General features: G+C 40.3%; 1 protein-coding gene across 11 annotated transcripts in view; it reads left to right on the plus strand.

Annotated features, from left to right (window-relative positions):
• The window catches only part of BIRC6 (baculoviral IAP repeat containing 6), a 403,615-nt gene that overhangs the window by 362,612 nt on the left and 13,788 nt on the right, over window positions 1–27,215 (plus strand). For all 11 annotated transcript variants that reach the window (XM_088474413.1, XM_088474414.1, XM_088474417.1 and 8 more), the window contains 6 exons: window positions 6,258–6,403; window positions 9,033–9,143; window positions 11,086–11,303; window positions 12,675–12,836; window positions 14,619–14,696; window positions 17,403–17,591. In XM_088474413.1, coding sequence (XP_088330539.1) covers window positions 6,258–6,403; window positions 9,033–9,143; window positions 11,086–11,303; window positions 12,675–12,836; window positions 14,619–14,696; window positions 17,403–17,591 — 904 coding nt within the window. The remainder of the gene's footprint in view (window positions 1–6,257; window positions 6,404–9,032; window positions 9,144–11,085; window positions 11,304–12,674; window positions 12,837–14,618; window positions 14,697–17,402; window positions 17,592–27,215) is intronic.

Here is a 27,215-nt window from a genome sequence, read left to right on the forward strand (position 1 = left end):
ACCACTTAATTGACAATTTTTTCCCCGACTAAACTGTTCAGAAATTGACGTGGTGTTTTTTTTTAAAGTTAATAGTTAAATAAAATAAAAAATAAAAATATATATATATATATATATATATATATATATATATATATATATATATATATATATATATATATATTTATTTATATTTTGGAAAAAATATGCCCAGGGTGTGTCTGGCATCACCTCATGTCCATAGGCCCCCATTATAAAATCAGTGACTAGTGGTAAATCTTAATAACAGTACCCCACACACACGCCCCTAGTAATAGAATCACTGCTTTATAAGCCAACCACTGATTACACTGCACAACAATGAAAATGTTTCCGATGTGCAAAGAATGAATATGACATTTAAAACTCTGTTAGCTCTGAGTTCCGAGATATAGCCCATTTATGACGATATTGGGGTATTCCTAGTGAAGTGGGCAGAATGGAGAAGATCTTACCAGCAATCTGCGTTCCGCGCAGAGGGGGCGGGGCCTAATGACCCAATTAAATTAATCCGTTATTTGACCCCTCCCCTATTCAAATATATATGCGATTCACGGGATCACCCACACAAGATAACTGTGGTGCACTGAGTGACAAGCATAGTGAGCGATTCCACCAAGACATTTCAGCAATGGAACAAAGATATCAGGGTAGGTGAATCACTACTGTTGGACAGTGACAAGAGATGCCCCAGAAGAGGAGTACAAGCGACAAGCAAAGAGAAAGCACCCCCATGAATAGGCCACTATATTAGATGGTAGTTTCGTATGCTGTATATTTGTTTCGTTTTGTGTTCTTATTTGTGATTGATTGAATTAAAACTGTTATTTATTTTCTATCAAGAAAACATCAGATTATTTTAAAATAGCTTTTCACTATGACTATATTACTAATGTACATATAGTATAGTGCAAGTAGTGTAGCTCAAAATATAGAGCTAGTAAAAAACATTCTGAAATCATTTTAGTTTTTCTTGACCTCAAATTAGTAATGTATGACTATTTTTAGAAAGGAAACAAATTAAAAGTATTTGTTGTACAGTGTTATCAGTCCCCCCTACTGCAGCAAAGATCAGCCAAATGGTTCTTTGGGAAGAAAGAAGTTCCCCCTTTCACACTCGGACCCTGTCACATTCCTGTGGGGATTTGTGACCGCCGCATCACTGCAGGGGGTCTGGGAGTCAGAGAAGATCCGTTCTTCAAAAACTGGGGGGGGGGGGGAAGCAGCGCGGCTGCATGGTGCGGTCACGTGATGCGACCTTGTCTGCTGAAACGATACTGACTGCAGTTGTATTACATTCAACCATGTAGGTTGAGTGGTTAAAGCTTCTAAGACTGACAAGTGCTGGTGTTTCTTATAGCAACCATTCAGATTCTCGTTATTTTTTTATTGCATTCTAGATAGAAAATTATACAGAATCTGGTTGCTACACAACATCACCACGTGTCTGTTTTAGAAGCTTTAGAGTTGCAAATATTTTTGCTTTTTTCTGAGAATTTTTTTTAATATGGTAGAAGAGTATGCTGGGAATTACTCATGGCTTTCTTTAATCCTCACATTTTTCATTTATGTGCATTTAAAGCTTTGTGTTTGTATCGACAGTATTCAGATGCCTTAATGCTTGGTAGAACACAGATGTGTTTTATTGGAGCACTCTGTAGGGGGTATATTTACTAAAGTGAGAGTTTTTAGAATTGGAGATGTTGCCCATAGCAACCAATCAGATTCTAGCTATTCTCCTAGATGGTGCTAGTTAAATGTTAAGTAGAATCTTATTGGTTGCTATGGGCAACATCTCCATTTCTAAAAACTCACTTCAGTAAATATACCCCTAAGTGTCTAGTACACTATGCTTCAGGGAAGTCTTTGAGAACCTGCTTCTGCTGCATTCATTGATAAAAGTGAGGACGAAAGATTGGTCTATGCTGTAACTGGCAAGCCTTAACATATTAAATGGGTTTTAAAAATTGGACATATTTGTGAAGCATTTGTATGGGGCAAATTGCAGTAGTCAAAACAACATATGTGTCCTTATAAACTATTGCAGCAGTTGCACCAAACAGCACTTCTTAGCGCACTAAGTTCTAAGCGACCTGGCTTGCACCAAGCGTTGTTTTAAGGTGCCCACACACACAGCGATTTTTTTTCTCCCCGATCTGGCCGATTCCGACATATTGGAACGTCAGATCGGGTACAAAAAAAAAATGCCCAAATCGTGAGTCCCCACTCACAATGCGATGCGCGCCCCCGCTGGTCGCACATCGCACCTTCAGATCACAATGCACTGTAAAAAAGTCTGGCTGCAGGAGATCGGATGAAGATTGGACACCATATCGTGTGCTGAGCTGCCGGGGAGGATTTCAAGGGAAATTGGACACATCGTCGGATTGTGAGTACATTGGTATGTGTGTGGGCACCTTTACACGTATTTTACGCTCAACTGTACATCATAGGGGCATAATCAATTGGAGGCGAGAATAGCAAAAATCTGGCACCCGCTGGGTTTTGCCTGCAGGTGTGGGATTTTTGCTATTCAGTTAGGAGTGGTGTTTTTGTTTTTTTCTTTTTTGCGCACCTCCAGAGCATGACGAATAAATGTCCGGGAAATACTCTGGGACCCCGGCGGCACCCATCCTAATGACTCATTAAGCAATTGGAAGTTTCCAATTAGCCTAATTAGTCAGTGATACATCTTCCGAAGAGCTATCTTCTGCATCCAGCGTCAGGACCTGGTGTCCTGTCAAGATTGTGTGAGTGTTTGTGTGAGTGTGTGTCCCCCAAGTGTAAGTATGCGCCCCCCCCGTAATGGGCGCTGGGAGAACTAATATCTCCCAGCAGCCCTTGAGCCTCCGAGCAGCTCCCTCCCCAGTGAGAATATGGCGGGGAGGCCACCGGGAGCCGCGGAGACCCCAAGGTAGGTAAGTGACTCTTTTTTTTTTTTTTTTTTTTTTTTTTTTTTCGGTGCAGGGTTTTCAGCTCTGACCACTTTTTTTTTTTTTTTTAATTGGATACCGCGGGTTTCGGAAGCATGCATACCCGCGCTAATCCAAAATTGGGCGCAAGGTTTTTTCCTCATTAAACATCTCCCTCAATTGAATATACCCCTTAGTCGCAATGTGACGTGATAAAATGGTTTCACGATACTGCACTGATTCATTTCATATGCGAGTCTGAGGGTTTATGTATCTAGCAGTGAAAAGCGTGGAGAAGTTGCCCATAGCAACCAATCAGCTTTGAACTAGGATATATCAAATAGTCTATAAAATAGGTAGGAGCTGATAGGTTGCTATGGGCAACTTCTCCACTGGTCTACTTCTACACGCTTTTCACTGCTTTATACATAAACACCTGAATCTGTATACAAAGTGTTACCATGCAGCGGCCGTGGATTCTTTTTTTACACAAAGTTCCATTGTACAGGTTCAGACTCAGTCGCACACAGATATACAAGTGTGTCATAACAAATTAATCAGTGCAGTCTTGTTGCATCACGTTGTGACTAAGACGCACATGTCAGTGAAAAAGATGCTAAACCTCTACGCGCAGCTCACTAAAGTCAGATGGTGTATTGAGGTACGTGTATGAGGACGCATCTGTACTTGCGACCATCTGAAAAATGTCTTTACACCTATACATTGTTTATATTTAGTCACGAACAGTCTGAAAATGTGTTCCTATATAATAATATATTTAGACTGAAAATGCTGCAAGTGAGATTTTATCAAGGCACAACTGACATGGGAATGGGCACTAGGAATCAATCAGCTGGTGGACGTATTTTTTTTTAAGTGGTCAAACTGTTAAATGGAAACATGATCTTGAAACAATGTTTTTGCTCTGCAAGACTAACACCGTTGTGACTGCATGCTTAAGTTCTGTAATGGTGTATACTGAAGAGTGGAGGAATATTAGTGTTCAGACTGTCATCTTTGTAGTACAGGTTGAATCTCCCATATCCAAAATGCTTGGGACCAGAAGTATTTTGAATATTGGGTTTTTCCGGTATTTTGGAATATTTGCATACCATAATGAGATCTTGGGAATGGGGCTCAAATCAAAACACAGAATGCATTTTTGTTTCATATATACCTTATCCGCACAGCCTGAAGTTGTTACATAATATTTGTAATAATTTTGTGCATTAAACAAAGTTTGTTTACATTGAACCAAAAAAAAAAGCAAATGTGTCACTCTGTCACGCTCAAAAAATTCCGTATTTCGGAATATTTGGATATGGGAGACTCAACCTGCATCTCTTGGACGCATATCCGTTATAACAACTCTGATATCTGCTTATTGTGCAGGCAATAATAATCATGCTAACTGTGGCTAGAAGTATGAAGACAGGTTTATTTGTATTGGGTTTTTTTTAAGGAAAACATTTGAAAAACAATTTCAATCATTTTACCCTTTAGTGCCAATTGTTTGCTTAGGACAAATATTGTTCCATGCATGGGCTGTGTAGATTTCTATATCCTACTCCTCATACTCCAAGGAAAAAAAAAAAAAAATACTGTGAGAAACTATATTAAAAATGAAGAAATAAAGTAATACTTTGAGAGTAGGAGATGATAATCTAAAAACAACTTGAAACACATTTGTAATTATAAACCTATCCCATTGCTGCACTGGTTTAGATGGATCATACAAAAACCCATTGTAAAGGTTTGAACATGATTAATTTTCTCCATACTGAAAATTGTGGCAGTACCAACTGAGGGGAGCTTAAGCCCTGGAAATATTTTTTCTTTTTGTGTTGTAAACAAAACATTGAGTATGGTGGGTGTGGGGGGGGGGGGGGGGGGAGTAGAGAGAAGTATCTTGCAAAGCAAAAGTATTCTCCTATCATCTCAAGGGGCAGATCTAAGGTGCTTTCTGCTGTGCCAGCTATCTACTTGCAAAGAAAGGGGCTGTAAAAAGAAGAAAAAAAAATGCTTTCTGGCATGGAACGTATTTGTAAAGAAAAGTGCTGTGCAAGTGGAAACTGCCATGTCGGCCAATTAATTTATTTTGTCTAATCCTAGATCATAATTGTTTTTATTTATAAACTAACTTTTGCCAAATTGTTCCCTTGTCATGTGAGAATATAACACTATGCATTTTCTTTATCCGCTTCATGATTACTGATCCAAATTAGACAGCAAAATATTTGCATTGCTGTTTTTGTTTTTTTATATTGTTTGGTTTATGCCTACAGATTTCCAAGGCATAATCCCTCGCTATAGTCTAAATACAGCAATTTGAATGAACGTGGCTCTGTAATATTGATTAGCAAGAGAAGCAGCTTGTGCAAAGCCAACATTACTATTGTTTGTTAGAAGATACCTTACTTTGCAAAACTTTTGCTGAAGACTTTCTGACAGCTGGTAGTTTCTTGGTTTTCTAAGAAAATGCCTCAAAAGAGTAATTTATCAGTAAGCAGATAATGTGCTGAATGCAGAGAAACTAGGAAACCTGATTGCTAAGGAATAAGCAAACATAATTTATTGTTAGTAGCACGGAGTAGGGTATAAAAACCAGTACACCTGTCTCATTTGTTTTTATTATTTTGATTTCCATCCCTCTGGGTTCACTGCTTAATCATACGGCAGGTACATTTATTTTAAGTATGTTTCAAAATATGATGCTGATGCGATTTGTGATTTTTCTGATATTCCCCAAAGACTTCTAGATAGCCAAAGAACGGATTTTTCTATAGCCACAATTTGTTGTTGCAGCATTTTTTTTTTACTTTTATTTTAAGCTGTCGATACCTGTAATAGTTTTAGGCCATAACCATGAATGTTAGATGTTTTGTTTTTTATGCAAGTGAAAACGCATATGAAAAACATTTGGTAATTGCTTGATTTACATTAACATTTTATATACATTTTTACTGGCATTTGAATTAGATTGTGGAAATGTCCAGAAATGGAGCAAGTAACGTTCTGAAACTTATTATCAAACAGGATGCAAACAAAAACACTGACTGGGTATGGTAGACCTAGGAATGATGGCTTCTAGTTGCCATTTTCATTCCTTGGTTTCTATGATGAGCTCATATCACATAGGCAACAAAATAAGATTTTTGTAATGTGCTGAAAACCAAATTGTGTCATCTTAAGATTTCCAGCATGCAATAGCCATTAGCCTGTGATTGATGACTTTGTGCTGAGCATGTGTTCAAAGGGAAATGTTGTTGTATCTCACTTGAGAAGGGATGTCATCTTTTGTTTCATTCTCTGCCCAAAACCTCATAGGTCCAAGAAAGATAAGGCCAAAGCTGGAGTAAAACTAGATGCATCTGATCCTGAGCCAGAAGGCCTGACTCTTCTTGTGCCAGACATTCAGAGAACTGCGGAGATAGTTTATGCCGCCACCACCAGCCTCCGGCAAGCTAATCAAGGTAAGACCTACTCAGAGGACTAACGCAAAACAATTCTCATGTCTTGACAAGTGTTTATGGATGCATTGCCATTTCAAATAATTAGTACGTGCTGTGTTTTAAGTATATAATACAACTCAATGTATAACGTAATTATAATCAATGTAAGTCTTAATTCATCTATAAGATTGTATGCAGTCAGTCTATCATATTCAAGTTATATAGCATACCATTACTTCAGATTTCTCCTTTATCACAAAGATGCACTTTGTTATATTGCTGCCAAGCATCTGTGCCAAGTTTTCATCTTTGGAGGCCACAATTTTTTTTTTCTTTTTTCCATTATGTTGACTTCTCTGGGAATAAGGTAACATTACTTTCATAACATTCATTCAGTCCAAAAATCTTCTCTTCATTGTATTCTCCAGGTTTTCATGTTACATGGATATAGTCCTTATATAGTCGCTGTAAATAGATAGAAATAGACCGTGTCGGACTGGGACTTGAGGGAAAACAGTGATAGGGGCCCATACTTACGGGTGTGGCCAGCCTCCAGAGAGGTTTGGCTAACCATTAGAGAGTGCATGGTCTGGGCCCCTTTAAAAATATAAGTACTGCTAATGTATGCATGATGATGAACCAGATTAATAACAGCAATGCATTGTAAAAAAAATAAACCATAGATCTGTGTAGTATAATGTAACATATGTATAATGTATATTTTAAGTGCAGAGTTTGGAACCTGATCCCTAGAGGAGGGGTTGGGCTGCCAGAGTGAGACCCACCGGGGATTTCCCCTGTATCCCCTTGTGCCAGTCCGACCCTGGAAATAGATACAGTGTGTGTGTATGTATGTATGTATGTGTGTATATATATATATATATATATATATATATATATATATATATATTAACTTGTAAACACATACTGTAATGCTAGTGGGGATCATCTTGGCAGACATATTCTGGTGTGAATTATGGCACGATTATGATGCGTGTTAATAGTGGTCTCTGAGGTACTGGCTTACAGGGTTGCAGATTGTAATGCAGTGGTTGGGTCTCCGCTGCTGCGTAGTGTCTGTAAATGTCTCCCTATTTATCTTGTAAGGATAGAAGGCAGCCATATAAGGTACATTCTGCTAGTGTAGGTAAGGGTTTGTTTTCAAAATAGACCCTATGGGTCTTTTACATCTATGGCAAGTATGGGCCAAACATCTGCAGCACACTACCCCACTATTAATATTTTTTCATTTTCTCCTATATTTATTTTGTACACAAGTGCTTTAATCTGAGGACTAGCAATGAAACAAAAGCCTTTAAAGTAAAATAAAGTTATTCTGGCGATCAACTTCTCCCACGCTTAAGGAGTGGTTCACCCGTATAGACTTGTATATGTCCATGGAAGATCTCCGAATGGGCCCGGAAAAATATCAGGAGTTTTCTACCTGGCACCCATGGTTGGAATTTAAGTCTTCTAGTACATATTTAAATTTTGCGGTTTGAGCTCTGATTATTTACTTTATTTATTTGTTCTCTCTGTCAAGGGGCTGTTCCTTCAGGAACATGTATATATTTCTAATTAAGAGCCACCAGCTCTCCTTCCGCCCTCCACCCACCCTCCTCTTTCTCACTTTCTCTCTTCCCCTCTTTTCTGTGTTAGATCAATATTCATTTATGTATTTATTCTATTTTTTGTATTATTTTTATTTAATTGTGTTTTCTTTTCTTGATTATTGCTGTTAACAAGTGCTAGATATAGAAATAAAGCCACACCTTATGTGTGATGTATATTTCAAACTATGATACCGAATGTATGTGGTTTTTCTTACAAACTGTTTCTTTTTTGGAAGCGTAAATAACAACAAAAAGTCTACCAATAAACATATATTGAAAAAAAATAAAGTTCTTCATGGTATTTTAGCTGTCAGTACTTCCGTAAAGTACACATTTTGGTATCGATATACTCAGAAGATTTGGCTGTTAAATATTCTAGGTCATTTCTTTGTTCTACTTTTAAAATAAAAACAGGGGAAAAAAAGCTTAGTTGACTCTCCCGTTCACATACTCCTCCAAAATGTCACACCGCTCCAGCTTTCAATTGGGGCTGTAAGTCTAACTACTGGTCCCAGACAGAGCAGCCGCAAGGAGAGGGTGGAGTTAAAATCTATGTCCCACCTTAGGGGTCAATCCTATTAGCCGTGAAGATCTTGCTGGTGTGAGTCATCACGGCAATGGCCACACTTTATGGCAGTCTGGATTTGCTCAATTTTGTTCGCAGCTCCATAGGTCTGCGAGCAAAATTCAGCAAATTCGGGCTTGGATCGGGCCGCGAAGGGTGCGAGGTGCCGGGCCGTTGCAACAGCAACTCGCACCCTTCGCACTTAATAGGATTGACCTCTTAGTCGGCAGGAGATAAAATATGGAAGTTTATTTCTGGTGTATCCAACCCATAAAGTGACAATTTATGTGGTCAGGATGGGAATTAATCCCATCTGGCCATTATGTAATTGAATAGTGTATAGTGTGATAAATGTATCTGATTTTCACTGGACTAATAAACAAAACATATATTTTCTTTAACTCCTAACTGTACAATCTATTAGTAATATCACTACATGTACTTATATTTTATATACCGTCATACTTTTTAGAAAGGAAACTGGCCGAGTTCTCCAGAAAGGTCTCTGTGAAGTCTAAACCTTTCTCAATCTTACGATCCTTGGAAGAGAAATATGTGGCCATTATGAAAAAGCTGCAGTTTGGTAAGCACACATTTTTATGTGATAAGTGTTTAGGCACTGTGCTGGCATCTGGCTTATTAGGGAGGTCTTTACGTAGCATTTTGTTTTGTGCTGCTTCCCCCCACCTTCAGTGACCACACCTTCCACTTGGACACGGCCCAAAGCTATTGTATTGTGTGAGGATTGTCACAGCTGAATAAAACTAGGTTTGGAGAGGGCTCTATACAATGGCTTAGACTAGCAATTTCAGAATTCTTCTACTTTTTGTCTTCGAACAGGTCCACAGTAGAGTGTGTTTGTGCCATAAAACTGTGGAGGCCCCTGTCCACAGCTGTTCGGTCTTTTGGCTGGGTTGGGGGGAGGTGTTCACTTCTAATATGTATACTTTGAGTGTACATCTCCTTTAAGGATATGAGAGCCATTTTGCACACAAGCCAACCTGATAAATATTTTCCTGTTTTACTGTTGTGAGATTGCATACATGGACCAATAACCTTCCAAATAATACACCCTGATAATGGTCTGATAAGTTGGATAGTTTTGAGACTATTCCAACTTTGGTTTCAGGCGAACCGCGTCATATTGCTGCCATAGTGTGTAGACCAATTAAAGGTTTTTTTTTATATGATTACATTGAAACAATCATGGAAATGAGGAGAGGGCTGTATGTCCTATATAAACATCTGGTGATTTAGGAGCATTTTGTCAGATGATCTATTTTACATGCGTTAATACATGATTAATAAGTGGTCTTGCAAGATAGTGAAAATGTGATGTGGATGCTTAGATTTTAATTTGGCATGTTATTTAAAAAAAGATACGAATAGCCACTCTCCCGCATCCAGCAGTCTTTATTTTATTATAAACATGGAGCTGGGAATCTATAGACGATACCCAATGAAATTACACAATCTTTAAACGTATTTGTTGAAATTTGGCTGCTGTGATTTGTACAATATTGGTTCATTCTGTGTGTGATGGGAGAACACGTTTGACGTTTATCTGCTCTTTATAGTTCTCAGATCAAAGTCATATATTGTATATTTGCAGAACAAATTTCTCCAGTCTGCAAAACACACTTTTTTTTTCTAAATAAAACCAGTTTGGTATTAAATTTCAGAGCTTCTATATTACTGAAAGCATGTAGAGCTCAGAATAGATGTGTATCCACTGTCTCAGCATATTCGTTTTCTTCTTGCCTTCACATTTTATTAAGAATGTGAGATGCGAATCGGGCTGGACACCAACCAAGTAGTAGTGATGGTTGGACTAGGTCTGGTATTCTCTAAGCTCTTGCTAGAAATGTGAGGAGACAATAGGAGTTCTCTGTTATCCAACATTTCTTCCCCATAATTTAGCTAATTAAGTAAATGTAAAACATGTCTGAGAACAAGCAGCTCTGGTCAGGTACAGTCTGAGCATGATAATTGTTATGCATTCTACTGCATTCAATTATTTCATTTTTGTTAAATGTTATCCAGAGCCCCATGAAGCAAAGTAAGATCTGTGATTCTTATGCTAATAACAGAAGTACAGATTTGCCCATCTTTTCTTTTCTTTACCATCAAAGAGCGGAGGGAGTTTCCCAATGCACACATTTAAGTTCTCTGTTTTGGTTCATCATCGGCATGCAAATGTTCACTGGTCCTATTATACTGTACATACATAAAGAATGAACATTGGTTTTTTCAAACTTCTGTGACTTTTTATATATGTAATACAGTTTTAAAAATAAATGCACTGATGTCACCATGTATAGAAAGGTACTTTTTTTTTTATTAAGTGTAATTTCTCTCCCATGGATTACAAATGCTATGGAGCATCTCTGGAAATTGTCAAAGAGCTCTCTGGTCAGACAACCCAGCCTACAATTGGTCCTTTTGTACTCCAGAAAACATTCACCAATGTGCTTACTGTAATTGTTTGTGCTTGAAACTAATTTGTTTTTATTTATATTTTGCAGACACTTTTGAGATGGTGTCTGAAGATGACGACGGAAAGTTGATGTTTAAAGTGAATTACCATTACATGTCTCAGGTGAAAAATGCAAGCGATGCAAACAGCGCCGCACGAGCCCGACGCCTCGCCCAGGAGGCGGTGACACTTTCTACATCGCTGCCGCTGTCATCCTCATCCAGCGTCTTTGTCAGATGTGATGAGGAACGACTAGACATCATGAAGGTAATCCAATAGAGTAAATGGAAAGGCATCTAAGGTTTCAAGAGAGTATACTGTAGTCCATGTCATGATCATTTTTATGAATTATACATGTAATCACACACAACCCTTCCTGCTATGAACTTATGATGAGATGATGTATTTCTTTGCCCACCATCACAGATTGGTATTCATAAACATCTTGAGGACTTTATGTAATTTACAAAAGTATCCCAAATGGTCATTTTTGGTCCTGAGTCCCAACATTAATGCCACAGTTTATTGGATACACTCTAGTTGAGGACATTTAACCAGTTGAGGACATTTAACCCTTACCTTGCATTCAAAGCACCCTGCTCCGAAATTCTACAGTGTTCCATCAGTAAGGACCCTTGAGAAGTGTGAGCTGCCCTTGCAACTTTTGTCATGCGAAACAGCCTTGAAGGCTTTCAAATGTAAGTTCCATTGAACCATGGTGCAGGTTTGCAGTATGTAAGATTCAGCTGGACAAGGGTCAAGATCTTCATTAACTAATGCCTTAGTTATGTCCTGATGTATTTCGGGCACCTCTAAACTGCAACCGCCACTCACCCTGGAACTGGACTGTCTATGTTATGATTGGTTACAAGTAGGGATGTGCAGGCTCGGATAGGTTCGAGTTTGCACGTGGAGTTCGGATTTTTCCCTCCAAAAAAATGGAACTCAGAAAGAGGCAAAACGTCATCTTGCATGGACGAACATCATCATTCCTGGACAAAAGTCCAGGAATGATGATGTTCGTCCGTGCAAGATGACGTTTTGCCTCTTTCTGAGTTCCGTTTTTTTGGAGGGAAAAATCCGAACTCCACGTGCAAACTCGAACCTATCCGAGCCTGCACATCCCTAGTTACAAGCAATTGGGTTGATCATGCACAGCAAGCTGTACAGAGAACAGCGCAAACAATATGGTGTTCCACTTTTCCCAGAGTTCAAGTTAGTGGCATCAGCATGGTTTCCATAGAGGAGTGTGAGACTCTGGGTCTTCAGGTTGCCTACTATATTAAAACATGTGTAAACAAGCCCTAGCACATACTTAGCCTGTTATGGTGACATGTTATTTCTCTTCAAAGTTTGATAAAGGAAAACATGGAGAGAAAAAGCCCTTCATCATATGTAACATTTCTGCCTCTAAGTGAAAAAAAAACAAACTAAAGACTGAGATTTACTTGGGTATACTGAAAATCAATTTATAGATAAAACTGAAAATCTGTCAGGTTCAGGCCATATGGGATTGGAGCGGTCGAAGGGTTTAAGCATTTGAACATGTTTGAGAGTCTTTGATAAAACATAATTGTGTCTCTGATTCAACTGTTTGTTAAAACGTTGTTCCAATCACACTGCACTTGTAACCCCCAGGTTTTAATAACTGGACCAGCAGACACACCGTATGCCAATGGCTGTTTTGAATTTGATGTGTACTTTCCTCAAGATTATCCTAATTCTCCTCCGCTTGTGAATTTGGAGACAACAGGAGGCCACAGTGTTCGATTTAATCCTAACCTTTACAATGATGGAAAGGTAATCTGCGTACAGTGTCTTAATTCTTATACTGTGTCTGGTTAATGTTTCATGGCGATCAGGACTTTTTCTTTCATTACCAGTGCCTGCAGGCAGGTCTGTTATATTTCTCCTACAACCCAGTATCCAGACTGGCATAAAATAACGCTCTCATGCATGGGAGAAGTGAAATGGGCTAATATGATACCTAGTGCTAGAATTCACTTGGTTAAACTCAACTTGTATAGATCATTTATTTTCATAGAAGAACATTGGTAATAGTTATTAACCCGTTATTCTTAAACCGAATAAAATGCAGGTCGATTTTCTTGTTCCCTGGGGTTGTGATCCAAGTCCTGACAAACCTTCAAAGTGGGATTTTATCAAACTTTTCATCTGGTCAGGGACTGCGGACACAAATCTACATTACATCCTATGAAGAGATAATGCAGCTTTTTATGTAGCAAAAAATTGTGCCCTGCCATGTTAAGTTACATTTACCCGCTTATAACTACGTAAATGGGTTATCGCTGCTAATTGATTATTCCCCTAAGTAGCCAGTAAGATGTAAATAATTTCTACTAGACTTGTCTACACAGAAAATTACTTGAGCAATTATGGGTTTTCTATACAACTTAATGTATTTACTGTAAGTAATAAAATAATGTAATCTTATATGAACCAAGCCTTAGTGGATGGCATGCTGGTACCATATATGTTATAGGGTGAGATTTATCAAACCTTCTAAATAGGATAAGTATGTTGCCCATAGCAACCAATCAGATTGAACATCGGGAAAATAATAGCTGTACTTCTTTTGAGAAGATTTGCTAAGTCTCCCATCTTCTTTTACATGGAAAGTTTGCTATATATCAATGTCGCAGTCTTGTCTATATGTAGCATAGAAGAGTAGAGGCATTATTATTCAATAATAAAACGTAAACACTCTAACATGCTTCATAGTGGGGTCATTGTACTGCAGCCTCTGCACTAAATGTTGCTATATTACATAACACATTTTCTGCTCCTTACATCACCTAACAACCCAGGTTTTCTAATGAGGTGCAATTCAAGTGTTTTCCATGTATTTCCCTCATTTAACAAGATTGTGCCATCCAAATATAGCACCTGCAGCTTGCTTGCTTGCTGACTACACATTTTCTGGTAAATCTCATGTCTGCGAGTGCATTGTTCTGCTATATTTAGAAATGCCTTAACTGCACCTAGCAGAGCTACTGGGAGTTTAGACAGCACAGAGGCCTCTCTATCACAGCAGTCCTTAAAGTGTTTAACAAACCAATTAAAATAGAGCTAGCAATGCGTTTAATGTTCATGTGACAGCTATCCTGGGATGTATTCCTTAGAAATCGTGCTAGTATTGCAGTTTATTATATCCGTTGCCTCTGCCAGCTCTAGTAAGTCAAGAAAGGCAGTTTTTTTATATGCTGGTTAATGTTAAATAAAATGAGAAATTTTCTAGCAGTTATATTATTTGTTACATTCCAATTTGCTGAGGTATAATTGCTGGGTTTTGTACCAAATGTACTGAATCCACTCTCTTCCAAATCCCAAACCGAATACAAAGATGCAAGAGTGCAAAGTACATTCCTACTGCCTGTAACTTTGCTTTGCTTGCATAAACTTCAATAGCTACATAAGTGCAGTTTCTTTAGAATCCTTGTGATTAATCAATAGGAACATTTCTTTCTGGCCATTTTATTTTCATTGAGATCGCAAATTAGTCTATTAAAAATTGTTTCTTATGGCAACAATTGAACTAATGCAGTTATTTGGTTCCACTAGGTTTGTTTAAGCATTCTGAATACGTGGCACGGGAGACCAGAAGAGAAATGGAATCCACAGACATCAAGTTTCCTGCAGGTATGTGGGGTTAACTTTGCAATATAGTCCACATCCCATTGTCTTATTCCTTTTTCTAACCTCTAATTTCCCATCTTTTGAGCTACAAAATGGGAGCCAGATAAAAAAAAAAAATGCAGTTCAGGTAGACTGGGTGGGTGGATTTTAGATCTGTGCGACATCCATAGTCCTAGCACCTACCTTTCCATTAGGGAAGTGATCAATTGAGCACTCTACAGAAAAAGATTTATAGATGTGTTACCTATTCCAACCCATTTTCTGGACTACATTAATTTAATCTTACACTACCCATCATTACAAGGCACTGTCTACTGCAGTCTCTAAACATTGCCTGGGTTTGGCTTATCCACATTCCAGTACAACCGCTTAGACTTTTTGGATAGTTCATTGTAAACTGAGGGGAAAATGGGAGAAATATAGTTTAAACAATTCATTTTGCCACACAGTAGGGCCCAAATGCACATTATGCCACACAGTAGGGCCCAAGTGCACATTATGCCACCAGATCTTCCGACATGACCCCTTTCATCATGTACAAAATTCTCTGCTCCTGGAATTCCCTCTTTATGATTGCAGCCACCTTTGTTGAACTAGTTAACTGGTGAGAAAGGTTACTCCACACAGGTGGTTGCGGTCATAAATTAAAGAGGGAAGACCAGGAGCAGAGAATTTTGTACATGATGGGAGGGGTCATGTTGAAGGTTCTGTGCCACACAGTAGGACAAAATAAATTTAATGGCAGACAGTAGGAACCAAATGTACATTATGCGAATTATGACCCAAATACACATTATGCCACAGTAGGACCCAAATGCACATTCATATAATAATTTTAAAAAAATGCAATTGGACAAAGGTATATGACCCACGGGAAAGGTGCAGGAGTCGTCTTAATTAAATTACAGTGGAGTAGCCATGACCGACCACATTTTGCTACTAAACTCACACACAGCAAAATTACTTGATTTTTCGTATGAAAGAGCATATCTTACGTGCCTATCGTAAGTTTCCCCACCATACTGTTGTTGGTACACGTGTCCTCATTTTGCAAGACTTTTTTGCTTCAGTGTCCCAAAAGCGTAGGGAATTCTCAGACGTATGCAAATTACTTTGCAGCAATAATACAAGGTTTGCCCTAATGCATTCTGCTAAGCTCAGAATCCAGCATCATGGCCGTACACTATTTTTCACTGACCCTACTCAGGCTAAAGCTAGGTACACACTGGAGCGATGGGCATTCATTCCGACATTGGAACTAATGCCCACCAACAGTGATTGTGCGTCCACACTGAACGACTTTAATGAAAACTTAACGATCATGTTACGTCATTCATTAACAATGCACTGGCCGCTAGCGATATTGCTAGGTTTGATGTGCAGCACATCAAACCTTGCAACCGTCGCTAGCGATCACGGGAGCGCGCAATCACTGGTACAGAGTGAGCGATGTAGGCGATATGTCGTTACGAAACGACGTATCGTCCCAACATCTCTCCAGTGTGTACCTAGCTTAAAACACGTTACCCGCATGTTAGGTCAGGGAGGATCTCCTAATCACTGATTCCTTTTGTCATATGTAAACTTTTCAGTATTATGTAATTTTGCTGGCTGTTTTTTCTGTTACAGCCACTCAGAATGATTTTTTGCACTACACTATTTCCAGCGACCACCATTGGATAATATGGTGCTCGTCTGGTTCTTGTTATGTTTTGGAAAATGTGGTTTAAAGCAATGTGTGTTCACCGTGTTCTTATTGTGCAATGCTCGCTCCTCTCTCCAATTTACTTGGGTTCCACAACATTTTTCACTGTGATTTTCTTTTGCTAATTCCCCCTGCTCTCTGGGATGGGGGATGGCGATTGATATGTTTATCCCAGTTCTTTATCACCCTCGTGTAGGTATTGGCTGACACTTCTGCATTGTCTTCACCTGTACCTGCTCCCTCCTCAGATACACACTTTAAGCTTGTCTCCTGGAACATGGGATGTCTTAACTGTCCTGTTAAATATAAACGAGTAGTTATCCATTTAAAGCGTTTTTGCCCTCAAATTCTATTTCTCCAAGAAACACATTGGAAGTCAGGCAGTGGATCTTCTCTTCGGGCTCCTTGGTTAGGTCAGGTATCCCTGCCAGGGTGGCCATTCTGTTCCACAAAGACTTCCACTATTCTGTTCTGCAGACTGTGGCTAAATGTAATGGACGCTCCATAATGCTTGATGTAGAAATGTGGGGAGCTAACTCCGCTCTAGTTAATGTTTACGCCCCTAACGTACCACTGAGAATCTAAGCACACTGTCCCTAAAACAAACCTTTTAGAACATGCTTCCAAATAAAACCGGTTAGGCACCATTTGTCCATTAATGTAAGTATGAAGGTTTGCTCAGTACCTGTAAAGGTCGAGGAAAGATTGTTTAATGTCATTAATATTTGTTTAATAAAGAAACAACTTAAAGGTCAATAGGCTGTTCAGATGACCGCTCCCCACTCTTTACTTATACTATAGATGTAAGGGGAAAAAAGTTTAATAAAAGTAAGGTTGATGTCTATTTGATCTGTTTTTTTTTTCTGTTAATTTAATTCCTTTCATGTCTTTTAATGCTAAAATTAAATCTTAATATTCCTATTGATATTGTCTGTACGGATCCAACAATATAATCTGAAAAGGTGATCATCTGTTGTCTTCAATTTATTAATATTTGCATGCAGGTTTTGGTGTCTGTCCAGTCCCTTATCCTTGTATCTGAGCCGTATTTTAATGAGCCGGGATATGAGCGATCAAGGGGCACGCCAAGTGGTACTCAGAGCTCCAGGGAGTACGATGGGAATATCAGACAGGCCACAGTCAAATGGGCCATGCTAGAACAAATAAGAAATGCTTCACCATGTTTTAAAGAGGTATGTTTCTATTTACTGCAGGTTAAATACTTATTTTTGTATTTTACTTGGCGGTTTTTATTTCCTACTTCAAAAATATTTGTATTGTCTAATATAGGTATGAGAGTATATGCATCTGTATCTTCTCATTTTTCACTTGATAACTGAAAATGATCAGATCTATAACAAGCTTCCCAGTGGGGAGCTGTCACCTATAATTTCACTCAGCTGTTCCTAGTGTCACAGTGTTGCGGTTGGTATCCCTGCCTACAGTGGTACAAGATAAAGCAGAATCATTTTATGTAATGTAGTGGCACATGGTCGCACAACTTGTATGTGTGCGTGTCCTTTTTTCTCCCGGAGTATTGTTTTCCATTACAGTTATGACTGTAGCAGATAGATATTATTACAGTGAATAATCTAATTTTGTGCCTGTGAGAATGTCTTTCTTACATACCTGCTGCTTTAGTGCTGCTGTGGATTTTACTTCTAATATCAGGGTTAGCAAAGTGATCCTACAGCCATTGGATGCATGACTTTAGTCTCTTGACCTTTTACTCTCTGCTGTTAATTCGTACTTCTGGATAAAATCAATATTGGTACAATGTGGACTAGAGAGTCTTCAGAACATATTGGGTGACCTTTTAAGGTTCACACAGTAAGGACTCAATTAGCGACAGCATTCATACTGAATCCCATATACTGTAGCCCCAAGGCTCTGCAACACGCATCACAACATCCTCTGAGTAGTTTCCTAAGCAGTAAAGAGCGGAACATAACCTATGAAGCCAATAGCACCTAGCAGGTAATGAGGTGGGAATGTGCTGAAAAGATTACAAAGCAGTGTCATGTACTGCTGCTCTGTGTGTGTTGTCAGCATGTAAATGAGGAGTGAGGAGGCCAGCACAGTCAAGTCACTTTATTTTGTTACCATCTGTACTTCTCGTTGTCTTAATAAGTTGTACAAGTGTGGATGACACCCGTCCTCTCCCTGGGAAAGGTGGAGGAGTGAGATAAATCCAGATGGATATAGCCTGGTGGTAAGGCAATTGCTCACTGCGAGCAGATAATGACTTTTACAAAGTGCTTGTCTCTCCAGCTGCCTGTCTCTGTGAACTGGATTTGATGGGAATACATTTTGCTGAGCATAGAACCACAGGCTTCAGGAGTCAGACATTAAATTACACTACATTTCCCAAAGGAAATATACTTTGAGTGTTGGGTAACAATTTTATTTCACATATAAATTCTTCAGGTGTTGTAAAAAAAAAAATCATATATTCAGAATAAAGAGCCATTGGTATTTTTCTTTATTATATGTAGTCACATTTTACAGCTTCTCTGAGTTCTTTAGCTGACATCTTTATTTGCAGTTATGTTATCAATGACATGATCTGCAAATTCCGTTGTCTTAGTGGTGATAAATAAGGGAAAAGGGTATTCCGATCCAGAAATAAACTTTATTTACAATGCCTACATTTTTCCTTTAAGGATTGTGTTTGCAATAAGGACGTAAAGGAGAAAGAGTAGGGTCATAAATCTATTTAAAATTGCTTATTACTGTAAATTAAGTTGTCTTTACGTCCCAGAGTGCTTTGCTAGAACAACATGTGCAAATGAGTGTTGCTCATCTGCAATGCTGTTAGTAATGCATTAGAGTTCTAACACATTAATTGGTGTGCAGCTTGGAGGAGTGATACTGGACTACCTTTATTGGATGTACTAAGAATTCAGCAGGCATATCTGCTCCCTGCTTATTGAGTACACATTTGTTAGTGGAGTGGATGATAACCGTGTAAGTTACAATGGTAGTTTTGCTTAATGATTACATATACTTCGTTCAGTCGATCTTTCCTTCCCTTACATCATTATATATTTGGTTTTTTGCTTTTTTCAACTTTTTTTTTATTATAGAGCTTAGCTCAGTATTTACTTGCAAGGCTTATTTAAGTAATGATACTGAATTTTTTCTTAAATAGCTGCCGCAAATATCATGTCTTGTTCAAGTAAAGCACAATTTATATACTGTGTACTAATAGGCCGCTTTCTATTATGCAGTTATTTTGTTAGTCCTAAAATAGCACAGTGTAGCATGTAAACACTAATCACAGTGTATCTGCAACTTTTAGGCCCTTAATACTTCCCAGTGTTCTTTCTATTACTCATTTAGCAATACAGTGCAGAGACAGCTAATGGAAGGTTTTTGGTCAGTGAACTTCTATACAGTAATGCAGTCCAATAACATTTCATATTATTTTAAAGTGGTGCGACTGGCAGTTATAAGTTTGTGAGCCGACAAAAACTGTCTTTTATGCATTAAGATTTCATTATGGCCTACTCGAGTCTGAAAACTAAAGCACACAGATTGCGGTCATCTTCTGACCACAATTACCAAAATGCATGACATTGTTTCATATACTTCAATGTATTGTCGTGAAATAGGTTCTTTCTACTTCAGGGTCCATAGGGTATCCACAGGATACCTTGGGGTATAGGCGATGGCAGCAGACATCGGGCACCACAGAGTTAATTTTTCAGCCTCCCAGGATGCACTGGGGTCCCTCTCCTATACCCTGCCCCCAAGCCAAGGCAAATCAGTTTCGTAGGTGACCGGCTCGGAGTCGGATCACCTCTTCATAGGGGGCTGTTGGACAGCCCCTGAAGGTTCTTCCAGCAGCTTTTGCTGTGATGATATGAGCGGGCAGCATAGACAAGCTGATTAGAGGTCCATGCTGCCGCTCCTTCACCCCGCCGGGCCAGAATGCTGGTACTGAGTCGGGGATGCTGGCGGGTACCAGGGTCTCAGCTAGCGGGGACCTTGGTATTCCAGACTGTGGCCGGATTCACGGGGATTCAGGTAAGTGGCGGGAACCCGTGGGGGGTTACCGCCGATTCACAGTCTTATTTGTTCCTAGGCAGGGGGCACCCTGGGGACAGGCTGTGTGTGGAGCAAGGTACTGATCCTCCGCTTCCACTAGACCACCAGGGACAGCGGGCTGCGGCAGTATGGAAAATGCTCCAGTGTCCCAGGGGTTAATAACATGCCAGGGGTGTGTGCTTTCTCTGTCTTACAGGTGGCGCCTCCCCCCACTGCACAGTGCCTTTCCACAGCGGTCTGGCGGGCTGTGGCAGCGTTCCTACCCCAGGCCTGTCTCCTATCAGCTCCTCGGCGGCCATTTTATAAAATTGTCGAACACAGCTGGATTCTGATGCAGGGGCATCGCGGTCCGGGTCCCCCGCATACTTCTCTTCTGCTGAGCTCAGTGTATGCAGCACTGTTTCCTACCAGGCTCTGAGTCTGCGTAGTTGATCATCGTGCTTGTAGTGAAGGTGATTTATTTCTGCATTGTATGTGACTATATGATAGCGCTGTCTGACTGTACTTCACTTCTGACTAAGCCATTTTACTATCCCTGTCTTTCTCTCCCTTGCGGTGCGGTGCTGCAGGGTGCTTATTGCCTCACAGTTAAAATGAAGTGTTTTTCTGTGTGGTGCGTCACATACACATCGTTTACACTCATCATGTCTGAGAGTGAACATGATTATTCTCCTCAGCTAAAACGTACCACATGCTCAGTACTGTTAGCGGAGGGTGATGTGAACACTGAGGGTTTCTCACATTTATATAAAATATGTATTTGTGAGAATTGGTATTGCACTCTGCCATATTTATGCAGTAAGTTCCTGCGGCGTGACAAGCATCAGACAGGACTAGTATTTTGCTTTACTACTATAATGTGTATATATGTATGTATATTCTATGTGGTCGCATTATACCCAGTGCATGTTGTGTGCTATTACTATGCGGTTGTGTCTGCATGTATGACGTACACCCTGCTGCTCCACTCTACCTGTTACGAGGCAGGTACGTGAGGAGAAACAGCGAATTCTCCCTCCCTGGTAGTTCAGTGTTCACAGTAGTGTCTCTCTCTACCTTTGTACAGAGACTGACTACTATCTCCAGTCAAGTTGCAGGGATTTCCCTTAAGCCAATATGGGGCAAGCTTTAGGCGGAATCCGCATATTGCGCCCTTTTGCCTACTCTTCGCTTTGGCGATGAAGTTTCGTGTGTATGCCACGTTAGGTAGGCAGTCTGGGATTCGCCTGCGCAAAACTTTTTTGCCAAAGCAAGACCTTTACACAAATGCGAGGTTACTTTTATGTGTAAAGGGTATTCTGCGGAATTCCCTTCATCAGTGGTATCACAGGAATGTTAGCTGCAGGTTATCCATTTCCTGTAGTTCATTACATGCTTAGTGAGTACTGCAACCTTGCCTATGTTCTCTCGAATGTTACGTATCGCAAAGTGGTACTTTGTTGGAAGTCCATATACTCCCTTACAAGGGGGGTGGGCTTCCAGACCAGCTATGACTAAGCTGGGTAGCCAGAGAATGGAACAGGGGGCAGATGCCTTGGATCCATATATGTTAATGAGGCAGCCTTAGTTATAGGTCTCCTAACTTCTAGAATTTCCTCGGCAGAAGTGGCGGCACGCCACTCCCTGTGGTATCGCACATGGAGAGCTGATGCAGACTCCAATAAAGGGTTGGAATGCTTGCCCTTTAATGGAGTTACTTTGTGCTTTTTGGCCCTGTGGGAGCTTACTTTCATGAGGGCCTTCCTTGACAAAGGACGGCAGCCTGAAACGCATTGGAAAGCGTACCACCTGTGAAACGGGAGAGACGTCCTCATGCTGCGTCATCAGGTGAACAAGCGGGACTGACAAAGAAGGAACCAGCCGGCACAATCAGCACATCACGGACAAGGTAGGCAGACATAGGTACAGCTAGACAGCTCTCTCTTTGCCACTTAAGTGAGGCGAACTACTGGTAATATCGCAACCTTGATCTTCCCACACAGGACTATTAAAACACATGCAAACAAGAGCTTTATAAACATGAATATGTACTAAACTTTTTAATCTTTACAGGTATTGCGCTCACACATTATTTACGTTTATATAGCACATACCATTTACAAGCACTCTTTATTCCAGTCCTTAGATCATTTGTATTTTACAGAGCTGCTATTCCTAACCAAACATTAGCGCAGAATTCCATAGAATATCATATAAGTATAAACAAGCCTAGAATTAGGGAATGTGTTTACTTTTGAGCTTCTTTTGTCTAATTCTATGCTGCTTCTTATTTTTATCAGGTGAAATGCCTGTTCATGCATTATTTTTGCAAAAATGTGTGCAAATAGAATGAGTTATTTAATGCTATATCTTTTCATTATCTTTGCTCTTATCTGGGAAAATGTTTTACAGCCTGCTTCAAAATCTGCCTTTATTCTTCATGCATCTAGTGACTTGCATGTAAAAATATTTGATGTGTGTGACAGACATGAACCCCAGCTTGTATGGCCTTTTATTTTCAGATTCAAATTAAGATAACAAGTCCGTGTTTTTATTTATGCACTGTGACTGTAGTAAATGTTCCTAATTATGCCACCACTGAAGTTAGTTTGACATTTGCAATAAATTTTCCTGGGCAATTTCACTCGTCTAATTGAGTGTAAAGGTGCTCGCTCGTATGTCAGAAATATGGGTGTTTATATCTTCCCAAAGGTGTAATTGATGATTTCTTGCCCCTCTTCCAAGAAAGAGCTCAACCAAGGAAATTGAAATATGAAATATTAGCACCTAGTTTAAAAATGTAAATTCTAGTTTAAAGTGTTTATATCCTCTATGACCAGCAAAGAGACAGCATCAACTCTTTCTCTGTGCTGCTTGTCAAACAGAAATGAGGCAGATTTATAATCCACTGACATAAATGTTAGTTAATTGAAGTAATTTCTGCTGAACTCCATATTAGTGGCTTGAATATTTCCCCATAATGGAGAAGGAGAATGATTGACTTACCGCTGGCATAACAATTAGCAGAAAACAGTTCAAAGTGTTTGGTGTACTTGATACATAATTACATCTTAATCACTGCCAATAAAATACAATGAGTATATAATATAATGCATACGTATATCTGGTGACAGGCCAGCATTAATGTTATGTGTAATCCTTTGCCAGTTCTGTTTTTTTTATTTATTTTATACAAATATCTAGTAATTCACATGGTAATATTTTATTTTGCAAGCTTTTCTTCTCCACATATTCCCTTTCTCTATCATTCCATAGGACACACTAGACCAGCGGTTCCCAAACTTTTTGAATCATGGCGCCCTAGAGTATCAGCATTGTTTTCACGGCACCCCTAAGCCAAAAGATTGTTATTGAGAAATTCGGAAGAAAATGTAGTATAGCTGTAAATTGTGCTTACCTGTCATTCTTAGATTTAGCTATATGGTGATGGACAGGTTTGCACTTCTGTTTGTCCACATATTTACATTACAATGACCATAAATGATTTGATTTGGTGCTGGGGGGAGGGGGGGCAGAGATAGGGATGGAAGAAGGGTGATGGTTGACAGATGAGATGTGGGGGCGTGACAAAGCCGGTAAGGTGGGGCAAGTCGCATGTCGGCAAAGGCACTTGTCCCTCCACTACTATAATTGAATCTTCACCTTTTTGCCCTGTGAATCTGTGTGTTCAGCCAGAAGTCAGCTGGGCCCTTGGCAAGAGGAGGGATAAGGTTAGTGGGCTGGGCCACCAGAAGTACAGCAGTGGGGGAGAAGGGGGGTGCCAGCTCCAATCGCTGACAAGTGTCTTCTTCCATCTGCAGCTGCAGACACTTGCTTGGGTGCATTGTTTGGTTAACTCTGTTTAAGGTCTGGTAAAATTCCACGTATTGTGATGGGGTACATTGCAAGATGAGTGATTTAATACGAATTATCTGCCAGATTATACACATTCAATACAGTGATGATTCAGTGGAGTCTGGCAATACTCTGTTGCTTTCCTTCACTACAATTGGTAGTTGAGCGTCATGGGAGTGTCGTTTAAAAGTGGTTGCGTACATAAAACCTAGGAAATTTGTGGACAGAAGACCACGTGGCAGCCTTGCACAATTGTTCAGCAGAGGCACCATGACTGAATGCCCACCCTACAGACCGAGTAGAATGTGCTGTCACCTTGCTTGGGACATGAAGATCAGCCTGTGTGCACACCCGAGAGATAGTCATGCGTAGCCATCTCGCCAGAGTCTGCTTATTAGTGGCCATCCTCGTTTGTGAAAACCATATAATGCAAAAAGAGAATCTGATTTTCTAACCGCTTATATGTTCGTGGAGAGCACGAACTATATCCAGGAAGGCTTCACCTACAGAAAGGTCTGGAGCCTAAAAAGCTGGAACAAAAATGTCTTCATTTACATGAAAACGGGACACTACCTTAGGAAGATAACCCTCCTTTGTACGAAGATCAGCTTTATCCTGGTGAAAAATATAAGATGTGGAGCGACAAGAAAGCGCTGCCAAATCAGAGACTCTGCGAGCAGAAGACATAGCAAGAAGAAAGTGTTTCTGTTGTCAACCACTTCAAATCTACAGAGTCTAAAGGTTCAAATGGGGAATCCTGTAACCAAAGACAAATCCCACGGTGCTATCGGTGAAACAAAAGGAGGCTGAACTCGCAGAACTTCTTGGAAAAATTCTAACATCTGGTAATGAAGCATTCTTCTTCTGAAACCAGACTCACCGTGCAGAAACCCGCACTCTCAAAGTGACCAGGCGGAGACCATTGTCTAACCCTGCCTGTAGAAAAGCCAGTATCCTGGAAATCCTGAACACCTTGAGAACACCATTGACCAAAAGAATGCCAAACTCTGTAATAGAGCACGGAAGTCTGCTTCTGCCTACATATATGCATCATTTGAATTACAGAACTGGAAAATCCCTTCGCTTTTAAGATGGCAGATTCAAGATCCACGCCATCAAAGCCATACAGGGCAAGTCCGGATGTCGGCAAGGACCCTGCGTTAGTATCCTCTCCCTCTGTGGCAGGATCTGCTGAGTGTCTACCGACAGATTCTGTATGTCGGTGAACCAATTTCGTCTGGAACAAGCTAGAGCCACCAGTATTACTGTTCCATCTTCCTGCTTGAATTTTCTGAGAACTCTTAGGAGCAGGGAAATTGGAGGAAAGAGATACACCAACTTAAAGTCCTATCTTACTGCCAGTGCGTCCACGAAGACTGCTGATGGGCCTCTGGACCTGGCCCAGTACCTGAATACCTTGTGGTTGTTGCGTGATGCCATGAGATCTCTCTTTGGTAGACCCCCATTTGTTTACCAGGATCTGAAATATCCACTCTCTGGTGTGGAAGTTCTGGCAACTTAGGAAGTCTGCTTTCCAATTGAGTACTCCCGGAATGAATATTACCGAGATGGCCGGAAGATGACATTCTGCCCAAATGAGAACTTTTGTCACTACCCTCATGGTCGCATAACTAACTTCTTGTGCCTCCCTGATGATTGAGGTAGGCCACTGTAGTCGCGTTGTCGGACTGAATCTGGACAGGCCTTCCATGGAGCAGGTCCTGTGCCCTGACAAGTGCTTTGTATACTGCTCGCAGTTCCAGAATGTTTATTGGCAGACTACTTTCTTGATTTGTCCATCTCCCCTGGAAGGTGTGATGACCTGTCACTGCCCCTCATCTGCGAAGACTGGTGTCAGTGGTGAGACGTACCCAATTTGGAATCTAGAATGGCCACCATTTTTTAGACACCACAAGAGGGAGTGACGAACCTCTGGAGTGAGAAAGATCTGGGACCGTATTAAATGATGCTGTCTGTTCCATCTGGAGAGAATCAATCTTTGCAGGGGCCTGGAATGGAACTGAGCATATGCCACCATGTCGAAGGTCGATACCATTGATCCTGCATTGCTGACAGAATGGATACTCTTCGCTTACGTAGCAGCATGTTGATCCGCTTTGATAAGGCCACAATCTTGTCATCTGGCAGAAACACCCTTTGTGCCTGAGAAACTAGAAATGCTCCCAGATGTACCATCTGCTGTACTGGAGAAGTGATGATTTCTTCCAAATGATGATCTAGCCGTGCCTTTGTAGGCAGGCTATAGTCGGCTGAAGATGGTGTTGCAAGACCACCATAGTCCGTGCCAATATCAGAAGGTCGTCCAGATATGGCAGTATTCGGACTCCCTGACGCCTGACATAAGCAGTCATGACTGACATTATCTTGGTAAATACCCGGGGAGCCATAGAAGGGCCAAAGGGTAGAGCCTGAAATTGGTAATGTTGCTGAAGGACAGCAAACCGTAAAAATTGCTGGTGGGATGGGATAATTGGAATATGCAGAAATGCATCCTGAATATCCAGGGAAACCATGTAATCTCCTGGCTCCATAGCCAAAATAATTGACCGGAGAGTTTCCATGTGGAATTTGTGAACATGGAAAAACCTGTTGAGGGTTTTTAGATTCAGTATAGGGTGATCTGCCCCATTCGGCTTCTGGACTTTAGTAATAACCCCTTCCTTGTTGGGACACAGGATCTGGGACTATTACCCCTGCCTGTAGCAGGTAGTGAATGGCTTTCTGAAAAGCCAAGGTCTTGTCCATATCTGATGGAGGCTCTGTGGCAAAAAACTTCTGGTAGGGATGTCTCCTGAAAGTGAGGGCATACCCCTGAGAGACCACTTCTCGGACCCAGGCATCTGTAGTTGTTTGATGCCAATAATCTGCAAACTGAAGAAGTCTGCCCCCCATCCTGGGATCCCCCAGGAGGA

This window comes from Taudactylus pleione, unplaced genomic scaffold (genome assembly GCF_031769625.1).
Source record: "Taudactylus pleione unplaced genomic scaffold, aTauple2 ptg000154l, whole genome shotgun sequence".
In the NCBI taxonomy this organism is placed as follows: Eukaryota; Metazoa; Chordata; class Amphibia; order Anura; family Myobatrachidae; genus Taudactylus; species Taudactylus pleione.